Raw genomic sequence first — 13,099 nt, forward strand, 5'->3', positions numbered from 1 at the left:
GCATTCTCAGGCTGTTGCATGTTCTCAATTATTAAGTTGATCCCACACAACTATGAGATATATCTTATAGTAGCTTTATATAAGGAATATTATTATCTTCACTCGGGTAGGCATGAGAATTCGTACAAACCTCTATCATTCTCATTTTCTCACTGTGTAAGTTTTGGAACGTTTTTCTTACAAGTATCTGTTAATATAATCCACTCAAACAACGAATGAATTGTTCTACTACACATGAAGACAAAATCTACCTCTAATAAATCATCAATATTGTGAATCTCTTAACTCGTACAGAATGAAATAATAAAATAAAGGATTCTATTATCACACATCACATGTTAGTTTAGTGATTATATACCCTTTGAGGTTTGTTCTTAATTGTTGTTGTTTTATCTTTTGTCTAGGTTATTGTGAATAATGAAATTCAATTTACTTCCACGCAATCTTATAATTCTGAATCTAAACCGTTCAATATAGATTAAATGATTCATATTTTGATTATATATTTTAATTTTCATCTTTTAAATAAAATATAACACATCTGATCTTCATCATCATAATGTAAATATGTCAAAATTTTATAGAGTTCAAATTCATAAATTTCTTAAATTATCAAAGCAATTTTTTTTTTCTCTCACATCACTTAATATTTGATCATTTTTGTTCACTCTCCTTAATTTAGAGTAGATGTTGAGCATCTTCCATCTTAGAATCCAAGAAAAGAAAAAGAAGAATAAAGAATAAAGGGTGTATTATTACTATTATAGTATTATTGTCCCTAGTAAAAGCGTAAAACTGAAACCGAACCTAGGACGAGGTAAATAAAACAGAACTACGGAAAGATCTGACGGCTGCGTACTGAACCACCTGTCAGGAACCGACCAACCAAAGCTCGCCACGTGGAAGAATAAAAAAAACAACGTGAAAGATTCCCCACCGAACGAAAGCCCAATAAAGCGAGAAGAAAAGAGATTAAAAGGAGTTTTCGGAGTGGCACGTTTGTTTTGAGGCATGCGACAAAACAAGCGTCAGAGTGCAAAATAGCATTGTGACCCCCAAAAACAAAATTCTGAGACGTTTCCTCGAAGTTTCCCGCATTTCGTACTTTTACGATCTTTCGCATCCCACCTTTTTTTAGATTTGTTAGGATTATACATTGATAAAATTAAATAAAATTGATTTTGTTTAAATTTGATTATAAAATATATGATTTATGTTATAATATTTTTATCATAAAATAAAATTTGGTATAAAATTTTAAATCTGATAAAAAAATTATATTAATTTCAAAACATTTAAAGATGAATTTAAAATAAATTCTAAACTTAAAAATCAATTCTAAACATGAAACCAAACACAGAATGCATGGCGACAACCATGCACGGCGGTTTGGCTGGCTCATAAAAAAGCGAAAGCAAAAGTGGGGCTAACTAACTCGCATCATAACATTTTCCATTTTAGTACTAGTATTTTATTTGCCGCTTATTTATGTTTGTTTAGGTTTCTGTCAACTGAAAATGAACTGTTGAAGCTTACCTGACTGAGAAAACCTACTTAGTCACCTTGTGTGCCGCCGCCGCCGCCGCCACCGTGCTTTTTTCTTTTTTCTCTTTTTCTTTCGCTTTCTCGAGAACCAAACAGGTTTGTGATTGGAACAATGCACGGAAGGGCGCAAGAGAAGCGAGGTTTGGATTTGGCTTCCGCCGAAGAAGGTCAGCCTGATCGGAAACGACCTGCGTTGGCTAGGTAAATGCTAATTGCGTTGTGCTCTTCCGTTTTTGGATTGTTTTGTTCCTACTTCGTTGCTAGGTTTGCGCAAGGTTTTAAATATGGGTCGCAGATGCGGTTTCGTCGCATTTATTGATGTTGCGGGAAATTGCAGATAAATGCGGCCGTAATTGCGGTGGCGGACGCTTGAAAAACCTTGTTGATATTGCGGCCAAAATTGCAATAACAGACTTTTTTAAAACCTTGAGGTTTAGGCTACAATGTTTGCATGAAAATTGATAGAGAAGTAGTGAGTTTGCAGAAAAGTTGATAGAGAAGTTAGAATTGTCGCATTGTAATTGCTAGCTTAATTTTTTTAAAAGGAAAAAATCGCAGCAATGTTTTTGACTAGTCAAGTGTGAAAGAACGTGAATTCAACTGAGTTTGTGTCTCAAATCTCAATAGATGAGTATGTAACTAAGAAAGGAATCCCTGTGGGGGCGTGATTGGCTATTTCTTAGTGTTATACTTAAGCAGTTATGTTTCTATATGTTCAAGCTTAATTTGGTGTCTTAAACTTGGTTATATATCTAGTAATTTCTTATATTCATTGTTTATGTTATTTTGCAGTGTAATTGTTGAGGCCCTGAAGGTGGACAGTCTGCAGAAACTTTGCTCATCACTGGAGCCTATTCTACGCAGAGTTGTAAGAAAATTCAGTTCATTGTGGTATTTATTCTTAATATGCTAATCTGTTAATTTTGTGAAAATTTTAGTTTATTTATTGGTCAATAGTACCTGAAGTTATCACTTGCATATTTTACTGCTCACCTAATCAGCCACATAAACTACAACCTCTGGTTGCTGGCCTGTAGCTAAAATTTACTGTACTTCAAGCTGGTAGGCCTTGACTTGATCTCAGGCTTACATGGAATTGGGTAGGAAATTAGTAATCTCAGATTCAAAACTGTAGAAGTTTATGTATTTCATTTTTTCCATTTACTCATCTATGAGAGGAAACGTCCTCTAACATGCTAGAAACAGCTTTCTCTGCTGTGGGAGGGTAAGGCTTCTTATACCCATCCCAAGCCTCATTAGGTGGGAGCCTTATGCCCTAGGTCACCCATTTTACTCATCCATCAGAGGCTTTCTGGAATAAGTTGTTCTGCAGTGTGTAGGTTTGAGTGTTGTCAAATATAATTTAATGAAATAGCTTTATAAATAAAGTGAATGCATGCTACTTTTGCATGAATAATGTTTGATCAAGGACATATCTTATTTCTTATTTTAATGCTTGCTGCTGAACAGGTTAGTGAAGAAGTTGAGCGTGCTTTGGCAAAACTAGGCCCTGCCAAGCTTAATAATACTGGCAGGTATTTTTTTTGTTCCCTCTTGTTAAAGAAAATGTTTAAATCAGATGAATGTACATCACGCATGGTTCTCCTGCTCTTTTGCTGCTTATGGTTTAATGGCAATTAGCAAGATTATATCCTGCAATAACTTGCTTTGCTTGAGGTTGGAAAGATGGAATTAGACAGATGGTCTATTATGCTAATGGAGATTCTGTTACATTTTAAAGTCTAAAATTTAGTGACCCATATCTATTCTGTGATTAGTATTAGGTTCATCTGATATTATTTATCGCCATGAGTTTATAATATCTATAATTGGTCTCTCTAATACTCAATGTAAAATTCAGGTCTTCCCCAAAGTGGATAGAAGGCCCTGATGGCAAAATTTTACAATTGCACTTCAAGACCAGGCTATCCCTTCCCCTCTTTACTGGTGGGAAAGTGGAGGGTGAGCAAGGGACATCCATACATATTGTTTTGATTGATGCAAATACTGGCCATATTGTCACATCAGGGCCAGAGTCATGTGTCAGGCTAGATGTTATTGTACTAGAGGGAGATTTCAATAATGAGGATGATGATAATTGGGATGAAGAAGAGTTTGATAGTCATATTGTGAAAGAGCGGGAAGGAAAAAGGCCTCTTCTAACTGGTGATCTGCAAGTCACACTGAAGGAGGGTTTAGGTACACTTGGTGAGCTTACATTTACAGACAACTCTAGCTGGATAAGGAGTAGGAAGTTTAGATTGGGGCTGAAAGTTGCCTCAGGTTGTTGTGAGGAAATGCGTATCCGTGAAGCCAAATCAGAACCTTTCACAGTTAAGGATCATCGTGGAGAATGTAAGTTCATAACTTCCTTATATTTGTTATATCTTTCTAGAGAATTGTTGTAATGAAACTTCAATTGAATTATAGTATACAAGAAACACTACCCGCCTGCCTTGAATGATGAGGTCTGGAGACTGGAGAAGATTGGTAAGGATGGGTCATTTCACAAAAGGCTAAATAAAGCTGGAATATATACGGTTGAAGACTTCTTAAGATTTGTGGTCAGAGACCCTCAGAGATTGCGGAATGTAAGAATCTAGATTTTTGTCCATTTAGGATTTTAATGTCAATTGACCAAATGTTCAATTCTTTTTGATTTGTATTTGAATTGATGATGTAAAATTATTTTATATGTCAAAGGATTTATTTGGTTAACTATACTTCCTTATTGTAGATTCTTGGGAGCGGCATGTCAAATAAGATGTGGGATATTCTTGTTGAGCATGCAAAGACTTGTGTTCTCAGTGGAAAACTTTATGTATACTATCCTGATGATGCAAGAAATGTGGGTGTTGTTTTCAATAATATTTATGAATTAAGCGGCTTAATTGCCAACGACCAATATTACTCAGCTGATTCTCTCTCCGAGAATCAGAAGGTAAGAGCACTATCGCAGAAAATTTTCCATTTGTGGTTGAATTCAGACCACACCGTTGAGTTTCTTCCATGATATGATTAACCTGATTTCTTATGCCATATAATAAAAGTTCTGTTTTTCCGTGCAATCTGGTTATTTGCACAAGTGATGTATAAAGCATCTAACTAAAATAGACTATACACATAATTGGCTTCCCAATGTTATTAATATAACAATGTCCTGTGCTTGGCTGCAATATTTTTGCTTAGTTTTGTTTTATTCTTGGAGTCTTTCTAGTGGTCCTAAAATTTTTGCTAGTCTTTAACTTCATACTCAGGCATAGGGTATCTATAATTATTGTTGTTCCTGAAACTTTGTTTAAATAAATCAGCTTGGCAGTTGGCTTTACCACTTAATATAGGCTTATAAGTGTTAAGAAGATAAGATGGGGATTTTTTTCCATAAAAGAATAAGTGGAGATTACAAAGATGTTAAAAGTTCTTCAAAACCATAGGGGGAAAAAACGATGAATTTTCTGAAATTGCCAACGATTTCTGTTGTAGGTTTATGTAGACACGTTGGTGAAGAAGGCATATGATAATTGGATGCATGTTATTGAGTATGATGGGAAGTCTCTGATAAATGACAACGAGGATAAGACTTTGGATACCACTCATCCTCAGGCTCCAATGACTTCCCATGAATATTCAAACTCACTTCAGCAGATATCCATCCCAGCTTTGCCACTTCCATTACATCCTGGCCAGCCTTCAGTGGATTCAGGAGTAGCCGTTGGAGGTATATATTTCGTATTTAAAAAAATTATTAGCAACAAAAGCAAAAGGTTCTTGCTGTTATTTCTGGTTTATATTATTTTCTGATCCCCCCCCCCCCCCCCCCTCTATTTTTTTTCCTGCAGTTTTTCTTTTCTATATTTTTTTCTTCACTTTGTTCATACACCCAGTACCCATAATATTTATCTCTTCAAAACCCATGTTCTCTCAAAGTGGACAGATTTTTATGTTGTTCTTAGTATTGGATTTGTAAGAGAAAATTCGTTAAATCCAATCCCATGAATTTATTTTACTTTATCATTCAATCAATTTAGTACTAAATTCAAATCCAATCCAATAAAAAGTAATTTGGATTGGATTAGTTTATTGGGTTTGATATGAGTTTTATTTTAATAGAGGAAATAAATAAACCTTCGTTTTAGGTTAGGTTTGATTTTTTCAACTTTTGTTAGATTGAATTGGTTTTTGAATACTCCTACCTCAACTTTCCCTGGTTAAACCAATAATGTTAGCAAATGGTACTTAGCGTGCAGGACATGATTTAGATATAATAAATTTTTAGTGCCTCACATGGTGAACAATTTAAACACATTTGATGATTGACAGTAGAAGAGAATGACAGCATCACAGAACAATGCAGTGAGCTATTTACATTCCACATTAATCTTTGTAGACTTGTCTTGCTTATAATCGATCTTAAAAAATGGTGAGCCAATGAGAATTTTTTGACTGCTGACCAGACATGAATGTCTGCAGGTTATCATGATGGGACAGCTTCCAGATTCTCCTTGCAACCACATCCTAATCTTAATTCTTCCATTCAGTTTGATGATAATGCATTTCCACTGCAAAACCAGTTGATGAGTGTTTCACACCATACCCAACTTCCAAGAAATGAAAATGGGCGGACTGTTGGTCCTCCACAATCATCCACGCATGGTTTTGAGCCTCTCACCATTTCAAATCCTACTTACAGAGGAGCTGAAGAGTACTTCCCAGAGGAGGAAATTCGTATTAGAAGTAATGAGATGCTAGAAAATAACGATATGCAGCATCTTCTCCGTATTTTTAACATGGGAGGCCAATCACATCCTACCCTTAATGCTCAGGATGATGGGTACCCTAGTTCATCTACATACATTTCTGCAAACCCCATGGGCTACAATTTTGATGATGAACCAAACCGTTCCTCGGGAAAAGCTGTTGTGGGCTGGCTCAAGCTGAAGGCTGCTTTAAGATGGGGTATTTTTATTCGGAAACAGGCTGCTGAGAGACGTGCACAGCTCGTTGAACTGGATGACCCATAGAGATCTTGGGGGGGCATTACTGATATTTAGTGATCTGAACAATAATTTTTCTGGTTATAGTATCCAAGGTTTCTTAGTCTTTCATGACATTCAGAATTGGTGTCATGCTGAAATCTCATAGCACGAGCAAGGATATGAAATCTGGACTGAATTATTTGGTGCAGACTTAACTTAAAGATTCCACTGTGCCTTGATCCATAAACAGTTGTGCATAGACCTCTGTCTGTAGAAGAATATCATTCTGCAACATCTCTTCTTTAACTGCTTTGCTTGTGATGTTTTCCTGCATCCAAGTTGTAAAGACTCGAAGGTTTGCTCGTTTTTAAACTGAAGCATGTTGTTGGAATGCTGCTTAAACTTGGCAAGCTCCAAGTGAAATCACAAGGAGCTAGCTACTAGGATCTTTACAGCATTTACCAGGTTGTATTCAATTCTGTATAGTAAGCTAGCTAGATGATTTTCAACCCAACTGAAGTTTGTTTTATAGTTGCTCTGTGGCATTATAATAAAAGTAGAGGAAATAGATTTCCAAATTAGGAAATTAGCAAAATAGGTTTCCGGTTCAGAAATTCGATTAGTTTTTACCTTAACCGGAAACCTATTTTGCTAATTTCCTAATTTGGAATTCTTGTATCCACAATATGCATACATGCAGTCATGCACAATATGCATCACCCATCTTTTGGGCTTTTCCTTCTTATTCCTATATATTCATAAACCAAATAGACTGCATGTAATTAAACTCTAGGTGCAGATATCCTACAGTTAAGTATAATCAGTTTATAATTAATGATTATAATGGTATAAGATCCACAAATCTGATCCTTCCTAAAAATTAATTACCATTTTTTTCAATTTTACTCCTTCTACTTCTAAGCAGATGAAGCATTGGCTCGATATTTTCCATAATGATGAACCATTGTCATGGCGTCCATTGGATCTCTGACATCTTCCAAGCCTCGTTGTCTTGCAGGTCCATTAGGTTTTCACAAAAAAACCTACTAAGGTCCATCACATTCTTAAAACAAACTTCTTAGTGCATCACAGGGGGCACCCTAAATTGAGTTAATCAAATGGATATAAAATGTTTTCCCACCGTGGGAGACATGTTTGCAAATAGATATAAATTAGATTTTTTTTTTTACGAAAACAATAACAATATTATTTATGATGAATGAGTAATTTTATATTTAAAATAGGACATGGTTGCGAAATAGTTACACTTAAGGTTACTGGCGGTGAAAAAAAACTACTATAGGAATGCTCTTTTTTATTTTTGAAAGTGAGTTTAACTAAACACACACTTAATTAGTCATGTTTCATCAAATATTGTTCAAAATTAAAAGAAAATATTTTATTATAATACTATTTGACCAAATTGAATTTATGAATTGGTGTTGATATTATTTCCTTCATAAAATATTTCAAAATCAAGTGGTATGCCATCCATCTTCACTAGTATATCTCGTTTTGCAGGATAAGGAGGAAGAAAAGTTTTGGTCTATTGCATTGGAAGCACCACCTCCCCGAAGATTAATTGCTTATCAACCAAAAAATTTCACATCCAAATTAACACTCTCACTTACATTTCACAGCCAATGTGAAGAATATATGGTTGTGACTTTTGTGAGAGCGGCTACAGCCTGCCACAAACAGCATGCATTGCAAAAACGTACCCATCAATAGGCCACTAATATCCAACATAATATACATGTTGCAGCCTAGAAATTAACATTTTAAAATCTAATGACTTGCCTAGGAAACTAATATTAAGGTATAGCCGGCTTTAATCTTAAAACACAATGACATACCTCGAAAACTAGTTGTCCCTATGCAGCTTTGTTTTTTCCTATATAAACTAAAAGTTCACTGCCTAAAATCACAACACTAACGGTAGAGATACGTAAGGGGATTTAAAGAGGAAGAATGATGAAGTTTAGTAGCATCAGCTTTGCTCTGATTTTATCATTTCTTCTCATTACCATGTTTATAGCTGAAAGTCGACCAACACCAACCGGTATGTGCAATTGCATTTTTAATTAGTCAGTAATATATATATATATATATATATATATATATATATATATATATATATATATATATATATATATATATATATATATATATATATATATATTGAGTGATTCCCAAGTGCTATTGGCAAAACTTGTCTATAGCTTTTATATAATGTACTTTGTTGTGGGGCAATAAATAGTTATGGTGTCTAATTTCAATAGTTTTTTTTTTATCATAACATGCAAAATATAAAAAAATCTGATTGATCAATTATTCTTAATAGCATTTTTTTTATCTATAAGATTCAAACTTAAATTTGGGATCTTATTTAAAATTTTCAAATTCAATTTCAATCAAACCTTATCATTTAGTGATTGTGGAGCTAGTCTGTAGAGAAGTGAGATTTTAGAATTAATGCAACAGTACGATGATGAGACTATAATAGATTATATAATGATAATAATAATAATAAACTACAATCTAATCTAATAATTATTATATAAATTTTGCAGTTGCAGACCCAGTATGTAGCATAATCCATGGCGTAGAAGAAGGTGAAACTTGCTTCACCATCACTCAAAGGTTCATTCTTCAGGAACGCCAATTCCTTGAGATCAATCCTAATATCAACTGTAACACTATCTTTGTGGGCCAATGGGTGTGTGTGAACGGCAAAGTGAATTGAGTCGTGTCAGCAATCCAATATATATATATATATATAAAAGTCTAATTGAATAAATGTACAATAAGGAGAAACAAAAACTTCTTCATGCTTTATATGTATCCGATCGCTATCTATGTTCGATCGTATAAAAGGAATAAAATAAATACGTCCGTTGCCTCTGTTAAAAGAACACAGATTTCTTTTTATGTATTTCGCTTTCAACCAGGGGAAAAAAGTATATAAATAATATTAAAATATTTCCTTACCTGTGTTTGGTTGATTTACACCTGAATATATTTAAAATAATAAATTTTAAAATTAGTATGAGTCTCACATTTTTACATTCAACTCTAATTCAAATATTTACATTAATAGGTAAATGGAAAAAAAAAAAAAGAAATGGGTAAATTATTTTATCTCCGCTTAGATTTTTTAATGGAAAGGAAAACATCCTAACATATTAACATTAAAATCCGTGAAGAAACACCATCAAACTTACATTTGCTGTTAACAAGTAATGGTCAATTTAGTTTCTAATTTTATATTTCACTGTCATTTTAGTCTTTTGAAACTAAGAAAAATTTAAATAAATTTCTCAAATTTTATAAGATTTCATTTAAGTTGCTAAAATTAATATTTTTTTTCTTAAACTTATGCTATCATTATCACTTAAGTTCTTGGACAAGACCAGAATGACAAGAGAAAAAGATTAATTTTAGGTACCTCATAGAAACTCTAATTTTAAAAACATCAAACGTATTTAATTTTTTCTTAGTTTCTAATAATAAAATACAAATTCCAAAAACTAAATTCACCATTTGCTCATATGTGATGTTGATTCTATTTTATTTTACTTCCTGCACCCCGTATTTTGCTTCTTGCACACCTCAAAAGACCTGAATGGATACAAATATCCTGACCGGCACCGACTTCTTCCCCTCCTCCTCCACCGTCAACAAACACTCTTTCGCCACTGTGAACACCCTTTCGCCCTATTTTAGAATGGACATTTTGAAAGAATATTATCTTTCAAGATTAATTATTTTAGAATATAAAAGTTGTATTTTGAAATAAATATTATGAAATGATTTTTCGAATTACTTATTTCTATTTCGCAAATAGGAATAAATAATTCAAAAACCCATTACAAAACACCTATTTCGAAATAGTATAATTTTTTATATTTAAGAATAATTAATTATTCCGGATCAGGGTGACACCCTTGTCCCCTTTCCCCTGATCTGATAACCTTGTGCAGCACGGCAACACCTACCACACTTCTCAAACCTCAGGCTACCTTCGACGCCTTCAACAATGCCAAGAAGTCAAGAAGAAGAATAAAAAGGTGAGTGAGAAGCGTTACTGAATTTTGAAGACCTGAAGCGCACGGCAAGGTCCTGCCGGAGGGGGAGTTGGCGTCGCAGGAATATGAGACTTTTTTGTCCCAGTACCACACTACTTAAAAAGGTAAAAAAATACTCATCAGTTTGGCCAAACCCCATTAATTCCAATGGAGAACAATTAGCAAGCCCAACCCAATTGGAATCACACCCATTGCAATTCCCTGCTTCACCTCCAAAATTAGATTCAAGCATGGACAGAAAAAAAAAAAAAAAAAAAAGCTGTATTGTAACTCCTACTGTGTTGCTTTGCTCAATTGCTTGTACCGTCCCTCAATGTATATCAAACACACCTTATGTGATTGATGAAGAGAGATTTAGTGTCTTGTGATAGAAATTTGAGAGAATCCATATAATATTTTCTTTCCTCTCAACAAAGTTCCCCCATAATATTCCTTTGTGCATGTGTGTTCAGATTGAATTACCATTTTCTCTCTTATTATGATTTAAATTTAATTTATGATATCTCCTCACTTTCAATTGATATAGGTCTTGGCTTGTCACCACTTTCTAGAACTGTGTCCATATCCCATGAAACTCTTTTGATACTTTGAACTAGGCTTCAGAATTTAGTTTACAATATTAATTTCAAAGGATTTGTCTAGCACTGTCATGTTATATGTTTCTTTGACATGAACATGATACACAAAATAAGCACTGTTTGACTCGTACTACATTTTGGTTGAACCCTCCCCTTCCATTATGGTCCACTATGTTGTAAATATCATAGCTCTGTACAATAGGTGAAGATTGCTTGCTTAGTTCCTACAAGGTTTCTAAAAGTGAATGGTAGACTTGGTAGTGATTTTAATCATAGACTTTTTTCTCTCTATGTCTACTGGATACTTCCTTTTCCTCTATATCTTGTTTCTAAAATCATGTATACCTGACTACTTCAGACCTGGGGTTACTGCAGGTAAGACTGCTGAAATGGAAGTAGTTGCTGTACCATCACTTCCAAAACAGTTGCATCTCTATACTGCAGCAGATGAGGTGATCAATTCCCTACTTGATTTGCGACTTGAAAAGTGGGGTCTGCCTCCATTTGAAGATTGTATACCCCAAATACTTTAAGATAGTCCTTTTTGTATGTGTTGTGTTTCTTTTATTGTATGTCATTTATATTTGAACTAGTATTTTAAATTTTTGCAGGGGTGGAGGGAACTTTGCCCCTAGATCCTTGGTATATTGTTGGTCCTGTCGTTAAGGGATTTGGTCGTGACTCGAAGGTACTTGGGATCCCTACAGGTTTGTGTCAACTTATTTCTTGAACAATTTTTGGTCTATTATACTGTCTTAAACAATCTGTGATCTATGATTATATTAATAGTAATTTGTACGCTATTTTCTTCCAGCAAATTTATCAACAAAGGGCTATTCAGATCTCCTTTCAGAGCATCCTGCGGGAGTTTATTTTGATTGGGCTGGATTGTCAGCCAGAGGTGTTTTTAAAATGGTGATGAGCATTGGTTGGAATCCTTATTTCAACAACAAAGAGAAGACTATAGTAAGTGTTTTACTGCACACCTCCAGATATAACTACTTGCCTGTGAATTTTTGTATTATCTATGCCTTTTTGTTGTAGGAACCATGGTTACTTCATGACTTCAACGAAGATTTCTATGGAGAAGAACTGCGGCTTGTTATAGTTGGTTACATACGTCCCGAGGTATAGTTGAATGTGTATATTATATTCGCTTCTACTATTTTTCTCCTCGTCATCCTTGTACTGTCCTTCATATACTTTTCAAGTTTCACTAAAATTGGGCATTGTGCATAACAGGCCAATTTTCCATCCCTTGAAAGCTTGGTAGCTAAAATTCATGAAGATCGAAGAGTTGCTGAGAGGGCCCTTGATCTTCCCTTGTATTCAAGTTTTAAGAATGATTCGTATTTGAGAAGCTCTTAGTACCATTTTTTCTGATCCCATAGCTTCTTGTCAAAGAAAACCCTGGTGTTAATTGTTGTAAGTCTATAATCCAGTTATTCAACTCAAAAGCAGTTTGCATATTATAGCCTATGATAATCATCACAATGCAATGTGATTTGGAACATGCATAAGAAATGCTTGAAAAAAATAGTCATTGTTTGCCTTTTACTATCTGACATGCCTATTGGGGATTTTGATCATTAAGCTCCTGACATATCTTATAGGAGATTTGCCAAAAACTCTCATATATCCTACGTGGGTTCTATGTTCCTATGAATCAACTGTTATGTTTTTTCTCTATTAAAAAGGTAAGGTCATGAATCAAGATACGGTGTCAAATGGACAATACATTTAAATTAAATTATAATGGATGGGTAAAAGTTAAACTATAAAAACTTGTGTTCAACCAATTATGTTTTGATTTATTTGATCTAATGAGCTACAAAATATGTTGGATGAATCATTATATAACAACAAATGGCGACGCATTTCAATTTTCAACGATTTTTTATTTTTATAGTTG

At 34.2% G+C, this 13,099-nt stretch overlaps 2 protein-coding genes across 2 annotated transcripts; both read left to right on the forward strand.

The window, feature by feature from the left end:
• Positions 1-1,338: 1,338 nt before the first annotated feature.
• LOC100806393 (calmodulin-binding protein 60 B) lies at positions 1,339-7,052 on the forward strand. The gene is made up of 9 exons (XM_026129529.2): positions 1,339-1,420; positions 1,501-1,746; positions 2,338-2,413; positions 3,016-3,080; positions 3,407-3,900; positions 3,976-4,136; positions 4,283-4,486; positions 5,029-5,263; positions 6,016-7,052. Exons 2-9 carry the CDS (start codon positions 1,658-1,660, stop codon positions 6,564-6,566), a joined length of 1,875 nt encoding a protein of 624 aa, XP_025985314.1. The 5' UTR covers positions 1,339-1,420; positions 1,501-1,657; the 3' UTR covers positions 6,567-7,052.
• Positions 7,053-10,331: 3,279 nt separating this feature from the next.
• Positions 10,332-12,747, forward strand: LOC100806927 (bifunctional riboflavin kinase/FMN phosphatase). The gene is made up of 6 exons (XM_014778715.2): positions 10,332-10,713; positions 11,563-11,700; positions 11,799-11,894; positions 12,002-12,153; positions 12,232-12,315; positions 12,430-12,747. Exons 2-6 carry the CDS (start codon positions 11,577-11,579, stop codon positions 12,553-12,555), a joined length of 582 nt encoding a protein of 193 aa, XP_014634201.1. The 5' UTR covers positions 10,332-10,713; positions 11,563-11,576; the 3' UTR covers positions 12,556-12,747.
• The last annotated feature ends 352 nt before the right edge of the window (positions 12,748-13,099 follow it).

This window comes from Glycine max, chromosome 8 (genome assembly GCF_000004515.6).
Source record: "Glycine max cultivar Williams 82 chromosome 8, Glycine_max_v4.0, whole genome shotgun sequence".
Classification (NCBI taxonomy): domain Eukaryota; kingdom Viridiplantae; phylum Streptophyta; class Magnoliopsida; order Fabales; family Fabaceae; genus Glycine; species Glycine max.

Bases quoted from the DNA above. Each gene is read 5' to 3' on its own strand.
- LOC100806393 (XM_026129529.2), top strand. From the start codon at position 1,658: ATGCACGGAAGGGCGCAAGAGAAGCGAGGTTTGGATTTGGCTTCCGCC. The intron at 3,901-3,975 runs GTAAGTTCATAA...ATTGAATTATAG, and splicing joins TAAGGATCATCGTGGAGAAT to TATACAAGAAACACTACCCG. The intron at 5,264-6,015 runs GTATATATTTCG...GAATGTCTGCAG, and splicing joins TTCAGGAGTAGCCGTTGGAG to GTTATCATGATGGGACAGCT.
- LOC100806927 (XM_014778715.2), top strand. From the start codon at position 11,577: ATGGAAGTAGTTGCTGTACCATCACTTCCAAAACAGTTGCATCTCTAT. The intron at 12,154-12,231 runs GTAAGTGTTTTA...TTTTTGTTGTAG, and splicing joins ACAACAAAGAGAAGACTATA to GAACCATGGTTACTTCATGA. The intron at 12,316-12,429 runs GTATAGTTGAAT...TGTGCATAACAG, and splicing joins TTGGTTACATACGTCCCGAG to GCCAATTTTCCATCCCTTGA.